The 16162-nt window shown below is 38.1% G+C and overlaps 1 protein-coding gene across 1 annotated transcript in view; it reads left to right on the top strand.

Annotated features, from left to right (window-relative positions):
- Nucleotides 1–1544: 1544 nt before the first annotated feature.
- ACER3 (alkaline ceramidase 3) overlaps nt 1545–16162 on the top strand; it is a 46791-nt gene continuing 32173 nt past the window's right edge. Inside the window, exons 1-3 of the mRNA XM_026078148.1 lie at nt 1545–1634; nt 2880–2931; nt 11488–11598. Coding sequence (XP_025933933.1) covers nt 1545–1634; nt 2880–2931; nt 11488–11598 — 253 coding nt within the window. The remainder of the gene's footprint in view (nt 1635–2879; nt 2932–11487; nt 11599–16162) is intronic.

The raw sequence follows: 16162 nt of genomic DNA on the forward strand, positions 1-16162 counted from the left end.
ACCCACCATGTGAACTGTTTAGGTACTATCTTAAGTTTTATTTATAACAAAAAGACAGTGTTTAAAGCTTGAACCTTCAGTATGTCTTCCTGTATTTGGTTTAGATTGTGAAATACTTAAGATTTGGTCTTTGCTCTTGCTGTCTTTGTGCAGAAGTAGATTCATTCCCTGTATAGCTAAACAGCTTTTGCCAAGGTTTGTGGGCTAGCAGGCAACTGCCAAAAATGTCTTTTCTTTTTCAAGCAAGAACATTAAAATTGTCTCAAAGTGGCATTTAGAGAATGACTGAAGAGGAAAAACAGAGTTGGGGTTAGAAGTTGCAGACTAAGCCACAACTTTTGAGTCTATGGTTAGTGAATTGTGTACAGTTGAAAGTTCTTGCTGGAGGTTGGGTATTTAGGAGTGAAAGAGAAGAGCCAAAATCATTTCTCAGATCAAATATCTTTCTTTTATTGCATATTCTGGGTGGCCCTAGGCTTTTAATTTAAAGGAGTCATGCGAAAAAAAAGGAAGTTAGTTGAAGTAGGGAGTTGCTACTAGTATTGCCGGGAAGAGGGCACATCACCAACCAATGTTCAAACAGCTGCTGTGTATCTGAATGAAGCTATGGTTGCTGACCAGTTTCATTATCCCTGTGTGCCTCATTTTACATTTAGCATCAAATAGCATCTCCACTTTATGTTCCTACCGTCCAAGTGGGCCAAACTGCAAAAGAATGACATGGAATATTAGTAGGACAGACTTTAATTACGATGGACACCTGGGGGGAAATCCACGGTGACAGCAAGAAAGGGAAGAAAGCAGGAGGATTTGGATTTCTAAGAAATGCTACCCAGATTAAATCTACAAATACCTGGAAAAAAAGCATAGATACATTTTTCTATGCCACCCACCATTCAGTCAGTGCATTGGGCTCTCTTAATACGCTGGTCTCTTATCTCAGTGCACATTGCATGGAAGAGTCCTACCAGCGCCTCTGAAGTGATACCCACAGCATGTTCTGCCTCAAGTTGATATCTCTGTGCTGAAGACAGGAAATGCTGGGCTGGATGTACTCTGGTAGCTCAAAAACATCAGCTGCTGAAAGCTGTGCTTTCTGCTCCGGACAGAGCCTTAGGCTTAGAGGAGTTGGTGCAGGCACTTACATGAAGCCAGGATGCTGACAGCAGCTATGACTCATACAAGAAGAAAGGGGTTTGGAAGGCTCTAAATAAGATGAAAAGTAAATGGATGATCCCTGTAACATCATATTGGTCACCGCTTAGTTGTAGTGGTGGCTCAAGAGTAATCTTGTCCTTCTTGGCTGTTTCCTTCCAATCCAACATCATGTCTGTCTTAAAATAACATTTAAAATACATTTTATTTTGTTTTCCAGTAAAGGCTATAATAGCAGCAAATCTGCCCTTCAGCAATGAGCTTACTGAGTGTAGTATTTTAACTTTACATCATCTCAGCCTGATCTGTTTAGACTTTGATTGCATTTTCCAGCTTTGAACACTTGCTTTCAGTGCACTTGCTAGATTAATACTTCAAATGGTGTGCCTATGTCCGCCATTTTTACCTTAAATTTACTTGAGAAGCCTTTCCAGGTGTACTTCAAAGTGATTGGTCTTCTTGCTATCATCTTAAGTGAGGTATCCTGCATGTTTGCCTGGGAAATGATGTTTCCTTTTCCATGAGGCTTCCCGTACTCCATGAAAGTAAAATTCAAAGGTAACTGGATGGCATATCTGCTAACTGTAGTGCAAATTTGTTTCTTATATCCCAGTGACTTGTGGATATCCTGGATTGGAAAAAATATACTATTAAGGAGCTGTGCTCCATCCTGTTTGTCCAGGTTTCTTTTTGAAGTCTTAAAAAAATGGCCAAGGGTAGATTTCACCACTTTTTTGACTTCCTCTAAGATTGTTACATATAGTGTAATAGTCCCTTCAAAACCCACAAACCATGTATTAAAGCTTCAGAATATCCTACACTTGTGAGCAGACCTGGGTGTGGTAGACATAGTTACAGCCACAGTGAGATAATTAGCGAAACTAGGCTTTGAAAGTCATTGGGAACATGACTTTTTTGATATAGCTGGGGTAGCTACCTTTATTCTGGCCTGTCACCTCAGAATATTTTTCTTGCCATTGTGTTCATAATGATCTGCCAAACTTCATGGTTGTTCCCCATGTTTTTGTAATCTGCCCTCCAAAGCTGTGCTATTAACTCCATTCTGAAGAACACTATCTCATGCAGATCTCAGTACAAGAAGGACATGGACCTACTGGACCGAGTCCAGCGAAGGGCCACAAAGATGACTGAAGGACTGGAGCATCTGTCCTATGAGGAGAGAATGAGAGTGCTGGGACTGTTCAGCTTGGAGAAGAGAAGGCTTGGGGTGGAGGGGGGAATCTTATCAATGTCTTTAAATACCTGATGGGAAGTTGTAAAGAACACAGAGCCAGACTCTTCTCAGTGGTGCCCAGGGACAGGACAGGAGCCAATGAGCACAAACTGAAACACAGGAAATTTCACTTGAACATAAGAAACCCACTGTGAGGGTGACAGAGCACTGGTCAAGGTTGCCCAGAGAGGTTGTGGCATCTCCGTCCTTGGAGGTATTCAAAACACAACTGGACACGGTCCTGGACAACCTGCTCTAGGTGACCATGCTTGAGTAGGGTGACTTGGACTGGATGATCTCCAGAGGTCCCTTCCAATCTCAATCATTCTGTGATTCCATGATCTCAGACATCGCTCATGAAAGACCTCAAGACAGATGCCTCTGAAAAAATTTAGTCATCCTTCCCCAAAAGAACCATAAATCCAAGTTCTGGCATGTTAGGTCTTAAGAAACCTTTTCCTCATTTTGTGATTGTCTCTTCAAATGCCAGGAGGAGGAGGAGGACTCCATGATGCTAAACATTGCAAGAACTAGTAACAAAGGTGATGATTCTAAAAAGTTCTTATGTACTTTACTTAAGTTCTTATGTACTTTCTACTTTGAAGCTCTTTATTTACAAGAGGTGATGTGGTTAATTACTTCATTTTTATTGTAGCAAGGAAGGATGATCTGGTGGCTAGAGGAACACTCTGGTGTTTAGAAGGCCTGGCTTCAGTTTTATGCAGGTTTCTTAGTGACTCGACCACCCTCTTTTAACCTGTTCTCCTCCTCAAAGGGTTTTGAGGATATGTATATTAAAGACTGAGGTTGCTTAAACACTGCAGTAATGGAAACCATATAGCTAACCAATATGTTTTACATTGAGGGGGGGAGGGACAAAAAAATTCTTAGCCTACCAACAAATGTTTCCCCATCCAAGGTTAAGTAACTGCATTATGAACACAAATGCTGTATTTAAGGGATTGCAAGGGCATCAGTTTCTTATGAAACTTCATATGTTTATATGAAGGCTTAAAATTTGGATTTATATAGTATTACTTTTCATTCTTTTCTTTAGTATAATGCACACAAGAGGCAAGATCAGCATTAGTATAATCTCCTCTTAGGTTCTAATTTTTTGGTATCTTTACTACACAGTAGCAAAAGCACTTTGCAGAGAGTTGAGGATAAAGAAAGGGATAACTTAATTGTAACCTAGGGCAATTCAAAAGCGGTTTAATAACAAGTGCTTTTGTAAGACTTAGATACCAAAGGGAGGCTTGTGCATTGGAAAACACACCCACACTTTACAGGTTTGAACTGAGCTTTCTTGTACATGCTTTGTTAGTCAGGAGTGTTGAGAGCTTTTTCTTCTAATTATCTTCTACTCTTTGATTGTTTTGAAGAACACAAATGTAACATGAAATACAGTAATCGGAGTAAAGGCATCTGCAAAAATATTAGCTGAACTAGTGTTATGAATGCCAAGAGAATGAATTCTGCACAGGGATATAAAGTGTATAAGGCCATAAATCAAAACATATCACTTGACACAGCATGTTGGAACCACTCATAAACCAGCACTGGGAATAAAAATCAAATTGTGTTCTTAATAATTAATCATTTTTTCCCCAAAATTACCTCATTACCCCTCCCCCATCCACTAAATCACTTAAATGGTTTACCTGTGCAATTTTTGTTTAGAAGAGCATCAGCATCTAATTGTGTATTCTGGAGAAACGATGGCCCAGCAAGAGAGAAGCAGCCTAGAAGGCCTAGAAGCACCAGTGCTAGACACTGACTTTTAATACTAAAACCTCCTTGCTGGCCCTCAGCTCTGCACCGGACATGCTGCCTGCAGTGCTTTTGGCCTTGTCGCAGCACTTCGACCCGTCACGAGCAGCTAGCTGTTGCTGCTGGGGCTGGGATGTGTGCGGCTGGAATGCGGTGTGCTCATGCTAGTGGTATGTGTTTGTGCTGGTGCTAATATTGAGGAGCAGGCACTGCCTTCATGCCTCGTTTGCTTCCTTTCTTTGCCCGTGGAAGCTTGTTCTCGCCGTGTGTCTTGTAGTACGTTATCTAGTCTCGTTTGAAACCATTCCAAGATTCATAGCTTCTTCTGGGAGGTATTGCTGTTGCCAAGTAAACCTAATTCTAGATGTTCTACCTGAAATTCCCTTTTCCTTGTTTCAGTCTGTTAATGCTGATGAAAATGCTGTTCTTCAGCAACCCAAACCATTTCTTTCAGTGCTTGCACCTTGTAAATCTGTTGGCTTCCGTGTCACTTCCTTGCAATTGCTGCCTGGCCAGTATTTGGACACTTAGTCCTTTTTTAAGAACTTTCCTTTCCTTTGTAGTACTCTTGCTTGCTCTTATTTGAACCCCTCTGGTTGGTCCTTTAGAGATGTTTTCTTAATAGAATGCTAAGAGGCATTTCGGTTGTATTTGCTAACAGCAAAATAGAGCTGTGTTTAATATATTATTCCTTTGTAATGCGTTTACGCTATCTCATTTCTCCATGGTGTTTTATCTGTCTTTTTAATTTTATAGTTCTTGTGACTTACACGGACTTGCTGTTTAGCTATCTGGTTTTATTTTAAACAGCGGGAGATCTAATAGTCACTCTAATAACCTGTTCATTTGAATTGTTATTTATCTGTACCCATTTTTATGGTTCTTCAGTAAGCTTTCATGTATAGCTTATACAGTTCAGTAATTATTTAACTCTCTGCATGCTTGAATAATTTTCCCATTTTGTTAATAAAACCATGGTGGCTAATATAAGTTGCAACTTAATCGCCTTAGTTGCAACTTCAATTAATGTCCAGCTAAATAAAATCAAGGTTTGCTTAGTATTTGGAAGGGAGACCTGAGGAATTATGGGATGTGAGAAGTAGATCTTGTCACTTAAAGTATCCCTCCTCCCCCCCCCTTTTTTTTTTTCTCTAAAATCAGAGTAGGTCCTGAGCTCCAGCCTGGGGTAACACTGTGTCCTGTTTCTCTGAGTAACAGGAAGTTTACATTGATGCTTCTATGCTTATTAGAAAGTCGGGAGTTTAGTTTTCATATACTGGCCAAATTCCAGTTGGGATGACTCTGTTTTCTCCCCCAAGGTCATTCTGAAATATCAAATGGAAACAGGATTTTTCATTTCCTGACATTCCAAAGTGTCGTTATTGTGAACTCTGAAGTGGAAGATATTAAAAACAGCTGGTGGAAGTGAAAATCCAATTGCTATACTGTCCTCCTGGTGATAAGTTGCAAGCAAAAACAGCACAAGATGCAAGTCTGTGGCCAAAACTGCTTCATTTGTGTAGTTGCATTTTCTGGAGAATTATGAAATGCCTGCGTTTTCAAAAATAAGTGATACAAACCTGGACCTTCTCTGGGCTCTGACTTAGTTTTTGTTGATTGATAATATATAGCATAAATTGAATGGAAACTTGCTGGATTTTATTCAGATTTATTTCTCTTGTTGACACTTACAGTACTGTGATAGGTGCCCTATGAAGTACTCGCATCTTAGCAAGGACTACTGTGAATGAGTTTTATTCCTCTAAGGAAATGCCCCAAAATCCTTCTCTCTCTTTAAGCTGTTAGGCTACCTCCTTCTCCAGTTCAAATCTAATTTCCAAAGACCTTTTTATCTTGTGTTGTTCCCCCTTATCTAGTGGTGTTGGGCCACAAGACTACCCTTTTAACTTGCTTTCTTTTCCTGTTACTCTCCCCTGAGTGGGTTCATGCTTGATTTCATATGCCTGCAGATCCTTCCAAGAGAAATGCTTTCTTTAAAAAGAGAGGCTATCCCTGTGGTAGGTGGTCGTGCTCTCAAACATGCCTGAATCAGTCCTTTCTTTCTGAATTCCTTTAAATTTGGTAAACCCTCTAATAATGAGCTGTAGTCTGCACTGGAGCTRCCTGAGATGATTCCAGAAATGAAAGTCTTGATCTACAACACCTTATATTTCAAAGTAGCTGGAGGGATGGTTCAAGTACAGCATGTTTCATGATGCCATCTGACAGGCTTTGTGCTTTTAAATTATTTTTATATTGTCTTCATGCAGCGATGGAAAAAGAAAAAGCTGCACGGTCTGGGTAGTGCACTAAAACTGACTGTGCAGTGCACTGCAAAATGCACAAAGTGAAATGGATTTTTTGGGGCTCAGATTATGATGATGATGATTATTATTATTATTATTATTTTATACTTACAAAGGGACACATTGACTTTATAACAATTTAGGTATCTAGTTTAGAAAGTAGTAGCCGCTTCCCTTTCTTTTCTTTCACAGTAAAATGCAGGTGTTCTTAAAGGGAGAACAAAAACCTGTAATGAATGTCATGTTTGTCAGTCCTGATTTTAAGTGAGCTTTTTATGTATAGTCACATATTTTATTTCAAAAATTTTCTTCTTTCCTCTCTGAGGGTAACCCTGATTTATTTCTACTGTCCTTTTTGTCTTGTAGAAACTACCAGAGTCAAAAGTCTTCATTTGTTTGAGAGAGAACATTTTAACATTTGAAAAGATCCTTGCAGTTTGTAAATCTTACACTCATTCCAAGTACAAACATAGGAGAAAGGGTTTCTTAACACTGTGCAAATTGCATTGGTCACCTTGTCAAAAGCTGAAGATGATATTTGCTGCTTTTTTTTATACCACTTTTCCTTCCTTACTACAAACTTTCCTACATTCTAACTCACTGTATTGTGTTCCAGATGTTTTTATACCGTGAATAGTATTTCTTTAAGACCGAGTTCTGTTACAGTTTGACTTATTTATAACATTACTTGTTTTACCCTTTTGACTCCGTGTTCAAATTTATTGGAGAAATGACTTTCTAAAATACAATTAACTGGATTTGGGGGGGAAATTGAAAATTTATGCAAGTAGGGGCCTTCAAATTTTTGTGTGCTCTCTTACTGCACTGAGCTCTCCAGATAAGAGTAAGAGGTTCTCTGTATTGTGCCCATTATTGCCTGTAAATACTATTTCCTCGTTGGGTTATCTTTAGATTTTTTTTTTTGTTGTTGTTCATTTGGTGTGATTTCAGTATTTGTGCAGATAATGTGCATTTATGTGTGCATTTATGATACTATGTAAATTTTCTTAAGGCCTGTAAATGACTCTGAATGCAAATGCAAAGTAGAAAAGACTTGTCAGTTTTTGGTATTGTACTTGGAGAACACTGTGCAGATGTGATGAAACACTGATATAGCTGTCCTCATAGACAGAACCTGTTTAATTGATGTTTTGTGTGGATTTGGTTTAGTTCTGGTACAGCATAGAATTCTTACAATGAATTAAAAAAAAAAGTTTGAAATGATGTTGTGCATTAAAATAGTCTTGAAAAACTTTTGGGGCAATTTTCAAGTTCAGTCACAGAGTCTCTGCCGTTTACCATGATTATAAATTAAACTAGCATTTTACCTAGTGCACTAAATAGCCTCTTTGGACAGAGTCTGATCTGCTACTGTCAGAGGTCACAGTGTCATGTAATGCAACTTTTGAACTTACTGATCTTCCCCTGAAAGTAATTAAGTTTGTCATGCTGCCCGTTTCTATTGGGAAGCGGTTGTAATTGTCTGTTCCTCAGCTGGAAGCTTTCCCCTAACTTCCAGCCCTTATTTAGGTAGGGWTAGTTCATATCTTTTTATTCTTTTGTCAGTGTTGTCCTTTGKTTCAAATAGCTCCCTTTCATCCCTAGCATTTACCCGTGATGTATTTACAGAGCACAGCTTTACTCTTTCCGGCCTTTGTTTTGCTAGGCTAGGCAAGATGAGCAATTTTTGTCCCTTTTCATGATGTAAGGTCCCACTTTATCTTAGAATCTAAAAGGTGCTTCTCTGTGCCCTGATATGCTTCCTCTTTTATCGATAACTAACGTAGAACAGCATACTCCAGTGTATTCACTGCTGGCTTGCATAATGACATTACTGTTTCCCTGCCTCTACTGGAAATAAATTTGGGGGTTTTGATGCCTGCCTTGCCATCAGTCCCCCTGTGATCTTAATTCACTTTTCTGCCTTTTCAAGTAAATTAATCCCACATTTGTAGGAGGGCTTTGTATTAGTATTCAAAGGCATGCTCTTGACCATCAGATTTAGTCCTGTTTCTGGCCATTTCAGCCTGCGAATTGATTCATTTCTTCCTGTGCAGTAATCCAATCCTCCTTGCTGTTGGCAGACATCGCAGCCTTTGTGGTGACTGAAGAAAAATTAGATCACTCCCTGGGACAGTATTTGAGGAATCCAGTAGGGACATATAAGAATTCTGTACAAAGTTAAAGCCAAGGTCTGTCCACGTGTATTCATCCTCATCTCACATACTGGTTTTCTTTTTGGTGTAAGCAATTATTTCTTCTTTAATTATTTCGTATACCTTCTACCTCTTGCCTTAGTTGCATATTCTTCCATCACTGATTTTCCAAGTAGATTTACTGTTTTTGTTTTGTTTTGTTTTTAATCGGGTATAAAAAAAAAAAAAAAAGGGTTAGATTTTCTTTGACAGCTTAATTTCTTTTGCTTTCCACTTCCATATCTATTTGTTTCCTTTGAAACCTGTTTTAAATCTGTGCATGCTAATTAAGGTTAGATTAGTGGATCTATAGTTACTTGTCACCTTTTACTTCTTTCTTGGTACTATTTGCTAGTCTCTCTGCATATCCCACTGCCCTCGTTTTGAAGGATGTAGCAAAAATTCCTTTTAAAGAATTTATGAACAATTCTGTGTAAGTGAGGATAATCTGGGAAAAACTAAATAGACTTTTATGAAATATGCATTATGAAATATGCAGTCCTAGGGACCTTGGATTTGGAAGAGGCCTTGCAGTATGTGATCTTGAAAGAATTAGTTTTGCTAGCGGGATGCCAGAGGACTTCACTGTTTCCCCACCCCCATTCCCTTTTTAAAGAGTTTGCACAACTTTCAATAAATATATTTTGCAAATAGGCTTACCTAATCCCTGCTATAAATGTTCTGAATAATACGGGCCAAACAGTGCAGAGAAGGAGTGGCAGGAATTTATAGCTAGATTAGGGCTATGGTATTTCCTCTCTCAGCAAGATGGTCCTAGATTAAACACTCATAAATTTCTAATAATTTAACATAATTACAGCTTTACAGCTAGTGTTGAAACCTTGAAAACAGGCATGTTTAAGAACTGCTTTAGAAAGCAGAAGATTCATTATCCAGGCCCCATTCCATACCATATAGCGTTTACTCTGCTTTTTGAGGCTACGTGACATCTTTGCGTGATTTGTGGGAGGACACGGTAATGGTTAGTGTACCAAACAATACCAAGTTTTAGCAGGTTTCTTCCAAACCTGGTCTCTGCTGAATGTGAATCACTGCCCATTGCATCATTACAGGAATGGGGTACAAGGTTAATGGTTCCGCAAGAAATTAAGGGTGAAAAAAACCTTTTATATTGGTACAAACTTGTGCGTCTTTGCAGAGCTGGCACCTCTGTTTCAGTTGTTATAACTTGGTCAAATTTGTGGCTGTGCAGTAAATGAGAAGCAGAAATGAGAATTTGGAAGAGCTGATGGGTTAAAGTTAACTAGATATACTTCTGCTTCATATGTTCTGACATAATCATTTTTCCCTTTGAGTTTGAACTTCCTGTAAACCTCCAAAGTATGGATCTTACCCCTGCCTCCCTGCTCTGCCACCCTGCCCCAGTGTGCCATAATATTGCCATAATATTTTGGGGCTGTATGATCTCAGTTTGATAGTTTTCACTTTTCTTTGGGCAATAATGCTGGGGAGTAGGACTCATGAAAAGTAGACACTTGAGTGAGAAGAGTAATATGGGCATGGCCTGCTCACTTTTGTTCTTTGCTTTAGAAAGGGAAACTGTTCTGAGATGCTCTGCTGAATAAAAGACCCCGAAATAACTTGTTTTGCCTCGTACGTTGCACTTGTCATTGGAAATTAGGAGTTTAGATTTCAACGTTATATATATTTTTAACTGATGGAGTGTGAAAGTGTGCAGTTTAATTTATGTAAGCCTTTTTTATACATCTGCTCTTTTGGCCAAATTGCATGTCATTTGGTTCTTATTACATAACCTTTATTCTCAAAATTATGATTTGTGGTTAGGCTAAAAAGCTGAATTTGCATTTCTTCTGGTGAGAAATTTACCCATTTCCTTTCTTTTCACTTGCACTTCTCAGTGTTTCTCTGCATTTTTGTATAGGTCATTAGCACTAGTGCCAGGAAAGTTTGAAAATGCATCTAAATAAGACTGGGAAGGTAGGCTTAAAAAAGGAAGACAAAAGAGAAATGTTCATTCTTCTTCCTCTTTGCTGGAAGAGTCCTCAGAGCCGAAGATTGTTCTTGCTTTCTCTGATCTCTACAACACATATATTGTGGGGTTTTTTGTGTAGTACCACAGCTTCAGCAGGAGGGATAGGGACCAGCTATGTCTTGACGATGTTTAGGCTCTTGATGAGTCTTGACAGTTGCCCATCATGCTGAGCATTAGTGACTTTTAGCCTTATGCTCTTCCTTATCTTACCGTACTGCAGTCTTTGGACATACATTGTAATCTGTGATGCAGCACCAGGTTTGTGGTGTGTGTGTGTGCGCGCAGTGACTAGCACATTTATAGTAAAGATTGAACTGTTTTCATTTGGGAATGAGTCCTTCAGTGTCCCTAAAGTATCTGAGAGGAGTGTGGAGGACAGTTCCAAGAGTAGCTTTAAAATTAAATAAATAAATAAATAAATAAGCCCTTCTAAAATGCCCAACTTGAACTACACAGGGCTTAAATCTTCTTAAGGAATTGGGTTTTAATTCAAGAGCTGTGTAATCAAAGCAGCCCTTTTTTCTGCTTCCTGCCAAGAAAATAAGTGCCATCTAAATTAGTATTTTATTACTCTCCAAACATGAAAAATGACATAAAAGTTACAATATCATTAGCCTTCAAATAAAGTTACCCAAGTTGTAGCAAAATTTAACTTCATATCRTGTGTCAAAGTAGAATAAGAATTTCAAAATGGTGTAGCTTTCTGGATGAAAATGATTGAAGCCATCTTTATTGAGGGAATGCAGCTTTGTTCATTTAAAGTGTAGCGAACCCAATACTAAATCTCTGTTTTTTGTTTCTGCCCTACAGGGAACACAGTGAGTAACCTGATTTTCATTCTACCTCCAATCTATGGTGCGATTCAGACCTATAAAGATGGCCTTGAAAAACGGTATTTAGCTGCATATTTGTGTCTCACAGGTATGTGTAAAACTTAATTTGCTCTTTAATTATAAAAGGAGCTCAGATGAGTAATAAAACAATATCCAAACATTAGTAAATCAAGTAACAAAAGCCAAAAATTGTGTGTGTGAAACTTAAAGCTCAATTTTGTTATAGTTCTTAATGTTTTCAGAAAATTGCTATTTGTTGGAAGGATATAAAGTTAGAATTCACAAAATAACTTTCTGATGTTGTAAAGTGATCCATCCTTGGCTTTGTCCTGCTTAGTGCATCTTTGCTCACTGGGTCCTTCTGTGATGGTTTACAGAAGATGTCTTGTGTAGTCTAGTTCTATACAGTTTAACACTGTATTAGTGTTTTTAATTTGATACAGTTCTATGGAACAATAACACAACAAATGGGCAAGATCTTGGAGGAATAGGGTGAGCACTCTTTAACCAGTTTTAATTTGATCTCGATTCCTCTTAACCATATTTCAGCCAACAGCCTAACTGCCATCGTTTAGGAAGTTCTGCAAGGATGAAGAACAATGTGATATTGGTACATGGGTGCACTTCTAGGGAGTTCAGCTTTCTATAGTAGCAAAATATCAAAAAGAAACTTCCTTTGAACCTTTAATTGATGTATTGTGCAACTGGAGATCATATTTATTATCCTTCCGAGAAAAGGAGATGTTTTAAGACGGTTCGGATTTGGCAGCTGGGTCTGTAGAAGTGAATTGCTGTGTTTGCTATAGCTGCTGTCTCTGTGAAGGCTATCTTCTCCCTTCTCAGTGATAAGAGTTTGGTTTATTATAAATGTTATTTTTAAGACTGGTATACAATACTTAAATATTTAGGTAAACATCATCAGAAAGCACATATCTGTATGCTAGAAGTATTCTTGATACCAATTCAGCTGTAACATACACCTGATACAACTTCACGGTTTTTCAGGTACTCAAAGACTTGGTTCGGCTTTACTGATGTACATTAAAGATGAGCAGTAACAATGTACAACCATGGAATTTGTGTGAATGCTTTCCAGATAGCTCTTTGCAGTCTTTTTATGGTTTTGAGTAACTTTAATTTTATCTCTGTATAAAAGAGAGTTCTGTAGAAGGAATTCCTGAAGGTCAGCATTTCCTTTCTAAAAGACAGTTTCATTTCCTGACAAAGAAGCAGTGTTTAAGCACTTGCTGAAGTGAACTCTTTGCTTGCTCTTGAATCAAAGAATCTTGCACTGTCCGTTCCTTTAAACTAAATAAATGTAAAAGTTCTGTATATGAGAATCACTCTCTCCACAATGACTTGTGGCTGCCTCTGTCAGTTCACAGAGGACAAAGCATGCCCCTGTCTGATCAGAACGTCAAACCAAGAGTGCTAGAGGGATTTCCAGCCCCGAATGGGAATCTGTCTTATATGTCATTTAATATGAATGTTTTTTTAAAAAAAAGTCCATCTTCAATGACAATGAGTAGCAAGGACTTCTGCTTTTGTGTGGCACTTGGTGTTTGTGAAGAGGAACTCGGTCTGCGTATTTGACAGCAGTCCTGGAGGGCAGTCCTGAGTTCCAGCTGGGCTCTCTCTGCTCGTCTGTGGCTAGGAACGAGCCTTTGACTCCTGTCCGAAGTGATAAATGCTTGCATGGCTTGACTTTCATATCTTCTGTTGGAACCTAACATGAAAGGTCACTCCCCAAAATGTTTCTCTTATCTCTGCTTCAGAAATCATAACACTGGACTGGTTTTACAGCAGCTTTTACAGCAGTTTAAAGATGTAAAGGAATATAGAAGGCTTTATACTTTCTCAGTGAAAAACACCAACAAGATGGTTGGGAACCACAAACCTCTTGTGTTTGGTCTACTACAGAATAAAAACAGCAAGTGCGAAGATAAATAGAATTTTAAAAATAGTTGAAATGTGCCAGGAACCCTAGCATTTTTTCTGTGTTTGTGGCAGAATGAGAAATGTACTGAAGTGGAGATATGGTTAGTGTACAGAAATGTCTTTTTGTAAGAAAGTGCCAGAGGAAATACTTTTCCTTACAATGATTTTGCTTATTAGCAGATTTTACTCTCTGCAATTAATTTGTAACAAGCAAGTATAGACTTAATCCATAAAGGAAATAATGAATTTAACACAGAACTGCTGATTTCACTTCAGGTTCCATGCTTCATTAAAGACCATATAGAAGATCTTATAACTAGTTAGTAACCCTTTATGGGTTGTTTTGTTAAAACAGAAATTCTTCTCAGGTCTGCTGTGAAGTTGAGAGGGGAGAAAAGGGGCATTTTAGTTTAGTTTTAACAAATTCAAATCATTACTGAGATTTTACCAGAAGTTAAAGACAGCTGTCAAAAAGGACATTAAAACAAAATCTGTTAGCATTTAGGAACATAAGAAGTGTTGTTTCTAGACATTATTTTGATCCAAATCAGCAGTTTCTTTTGGATGCTTCCAAATATTTAGCTGATTGTCAGTTCCTTTGTGTTTTACCACGCTGTGTTCAGTGCTTCGCTTTATACCCCACCATTTCTGTTGTTGACATCTATTTCCTCTTTGAACCAAATGCATTTTGAATTAGGGAAGCACTGCGCATTTCACGTACATGCTAAGATCCAAACTTGGCAGGAGAAGAAGGGGGATTTCTAAATAGCTATTTAAATAAATTCCTTGTTCATAGTGGTGCCAAGACTGAGTTGCATTTTTCAGCAAGTTCTTTGAGATACAGCACACTGTTCTAAGTCCTCATTTCTGCTGCATTTCAGCTCAAAGGGCATATTGTCAATGAACTCAACAGGGACTGAATATGATTTTTAAGCTTTAGCTAACTAAAATAGCTGAGCTATCTAAAATAATCAACCTAAAAATTATTAAGAATATTTTTAAGAAATTACTTCAGCATTTTGCATCTCATGAAGTAGGTAGAACAAATCAGACCTCTAAGAATATGCAGCTGCTTTTTGGATGGTTCCATTTAATGCTTTGGTACATTATCAGATTCTACCATATGTAGGTACATTTTTCTCATGTTTCCTGAGGAGCCAAGATTCCCAAATGGTTTGTAATCTAGAAGGGTCTTGATTATAAAATATATTCAGTCAAGTACTGAATCAAGTAACTGTTTTGGACCTAAGGAAAAGCAGAGTCAAAGTCATATACTTCATCTGATGCTTTCCTTGAAATTTGGGGAGTTTCGTTGCCTTTTGTATTTGTCTTTGGCCTGTTTAGTAAAATTCTAGGGCTCAGTCATTCAAGCTGTGCCAAAGTGGAGAAAAAAAGGAGGGAAGAAAGTTGCTACATTAGACATAGCCATAGGAACTCGTAAACACCTTACTAAATGTCATTTCCGGTGAACCTCTGCATCTGTGAAAATAGTTGTTAGAAGCCCTTCAGTCAAAATTAATTCCTTTATTCTTACCCAACAGCCCAAGAGAAGACATACAAAGCGATGTCGATGCTAGTAAATCAGCTGTGCTCAGGAATGTTCCTGAGTGCTGAAGCCACACAGTGTGGAGTATCCTGTGTCTATGTTAGTCTTAGCCTCCAAAACAAGGTGACTGCATACAAATTCCCTTCTGGGCACGGTCCCTGGACTTTTCTAACTGCCAGGCTATGCCTGGGAGCTGCTTGGAAAAGTCCTAGTCAGAGCAGGCCAAATTCATGCCATAGTCTGTTCTAACAACTTATTAGTTGCATTATAGTGTGTGGGAACATTCCCAGCCATACTTGAGTTTACTTGTAGAGCTGTACCCTTGGAGTAATCAAGGTCACTCCTGTTCCTTAGGTCCTGGGGAGAAACCATTATTAAATGTACAAATGTTCTTTTATTTCTACTTTGTCTTCTTACCTCATGTTACATTCTGTGACCATATATGATGTAATATGCTTGTTGTTGTTGTTTTGCTTATCTTTAGTCCAATCTTATCGTTTTAGTAAACCATAAGTGGGATTCAGCTCCGGATTCAAACACCTAAATGTGTGTTTTCTGTGCGGGAGGCATGTGTCTCCCATTGCAGTCAATATAGCCTAGAGACTCATTTAGCTCATTCTAAAATAACTCCTTATACTTGGCCAGCTGAATCGCTCATATAATGCCATTCATTTTAGTGGAAGCTTTGACACATAGTTCGTGTGTACATACCTAAATATAGGTGTTTGGAGTGAATCCTATCCATTCCTTCAGAGTATTTTCATACAGCATTTGCATAGCTTAAATTCAAACTAAGTTCATGGAATCCTAATAAAATGCTTCTTCCATAAAGGCATTAGGCTTGTGATAATTCTGAAGGCTGTTGGATAGTCTTATATCAAAATAAACTATCACTGATTATATGAAACTTCTAATTCTTATTTAAACTATTTTTAAATTCTTAAGGGATATGTGTTTGTGTCCCTCTAAGATTGGAAGCATGAGAGTACATACGATGTGTATGTATAGTTGGATCTTATGTATAATGTCAAATTCTTTCATGGATGAAAGCATGGATGTTTCTTTGAAGTCTCTTATGGTAGTAGAGCAATGTGAAATAACTGTGTATGAACTAGAGTTTGTAGATAGCATTGCATTTACATCACCACTTACACTTAAATATAACTGT

This window comes from Apteryx rowi, unplaced genomic scaffold (genome assembly GCF_003343035.1).
Source record: "Apteryx rowi isolate R43461 unplaced genomic scaffold, aptRow1 scaffold_471, whole genome shotgun sequence".
NCBI classification, from domain to species: Eukaryota; Metazoa; Chordata; class Aves; order Apterygiformes; family Apterygidae; genus Apteryx; species Apteryx rowi.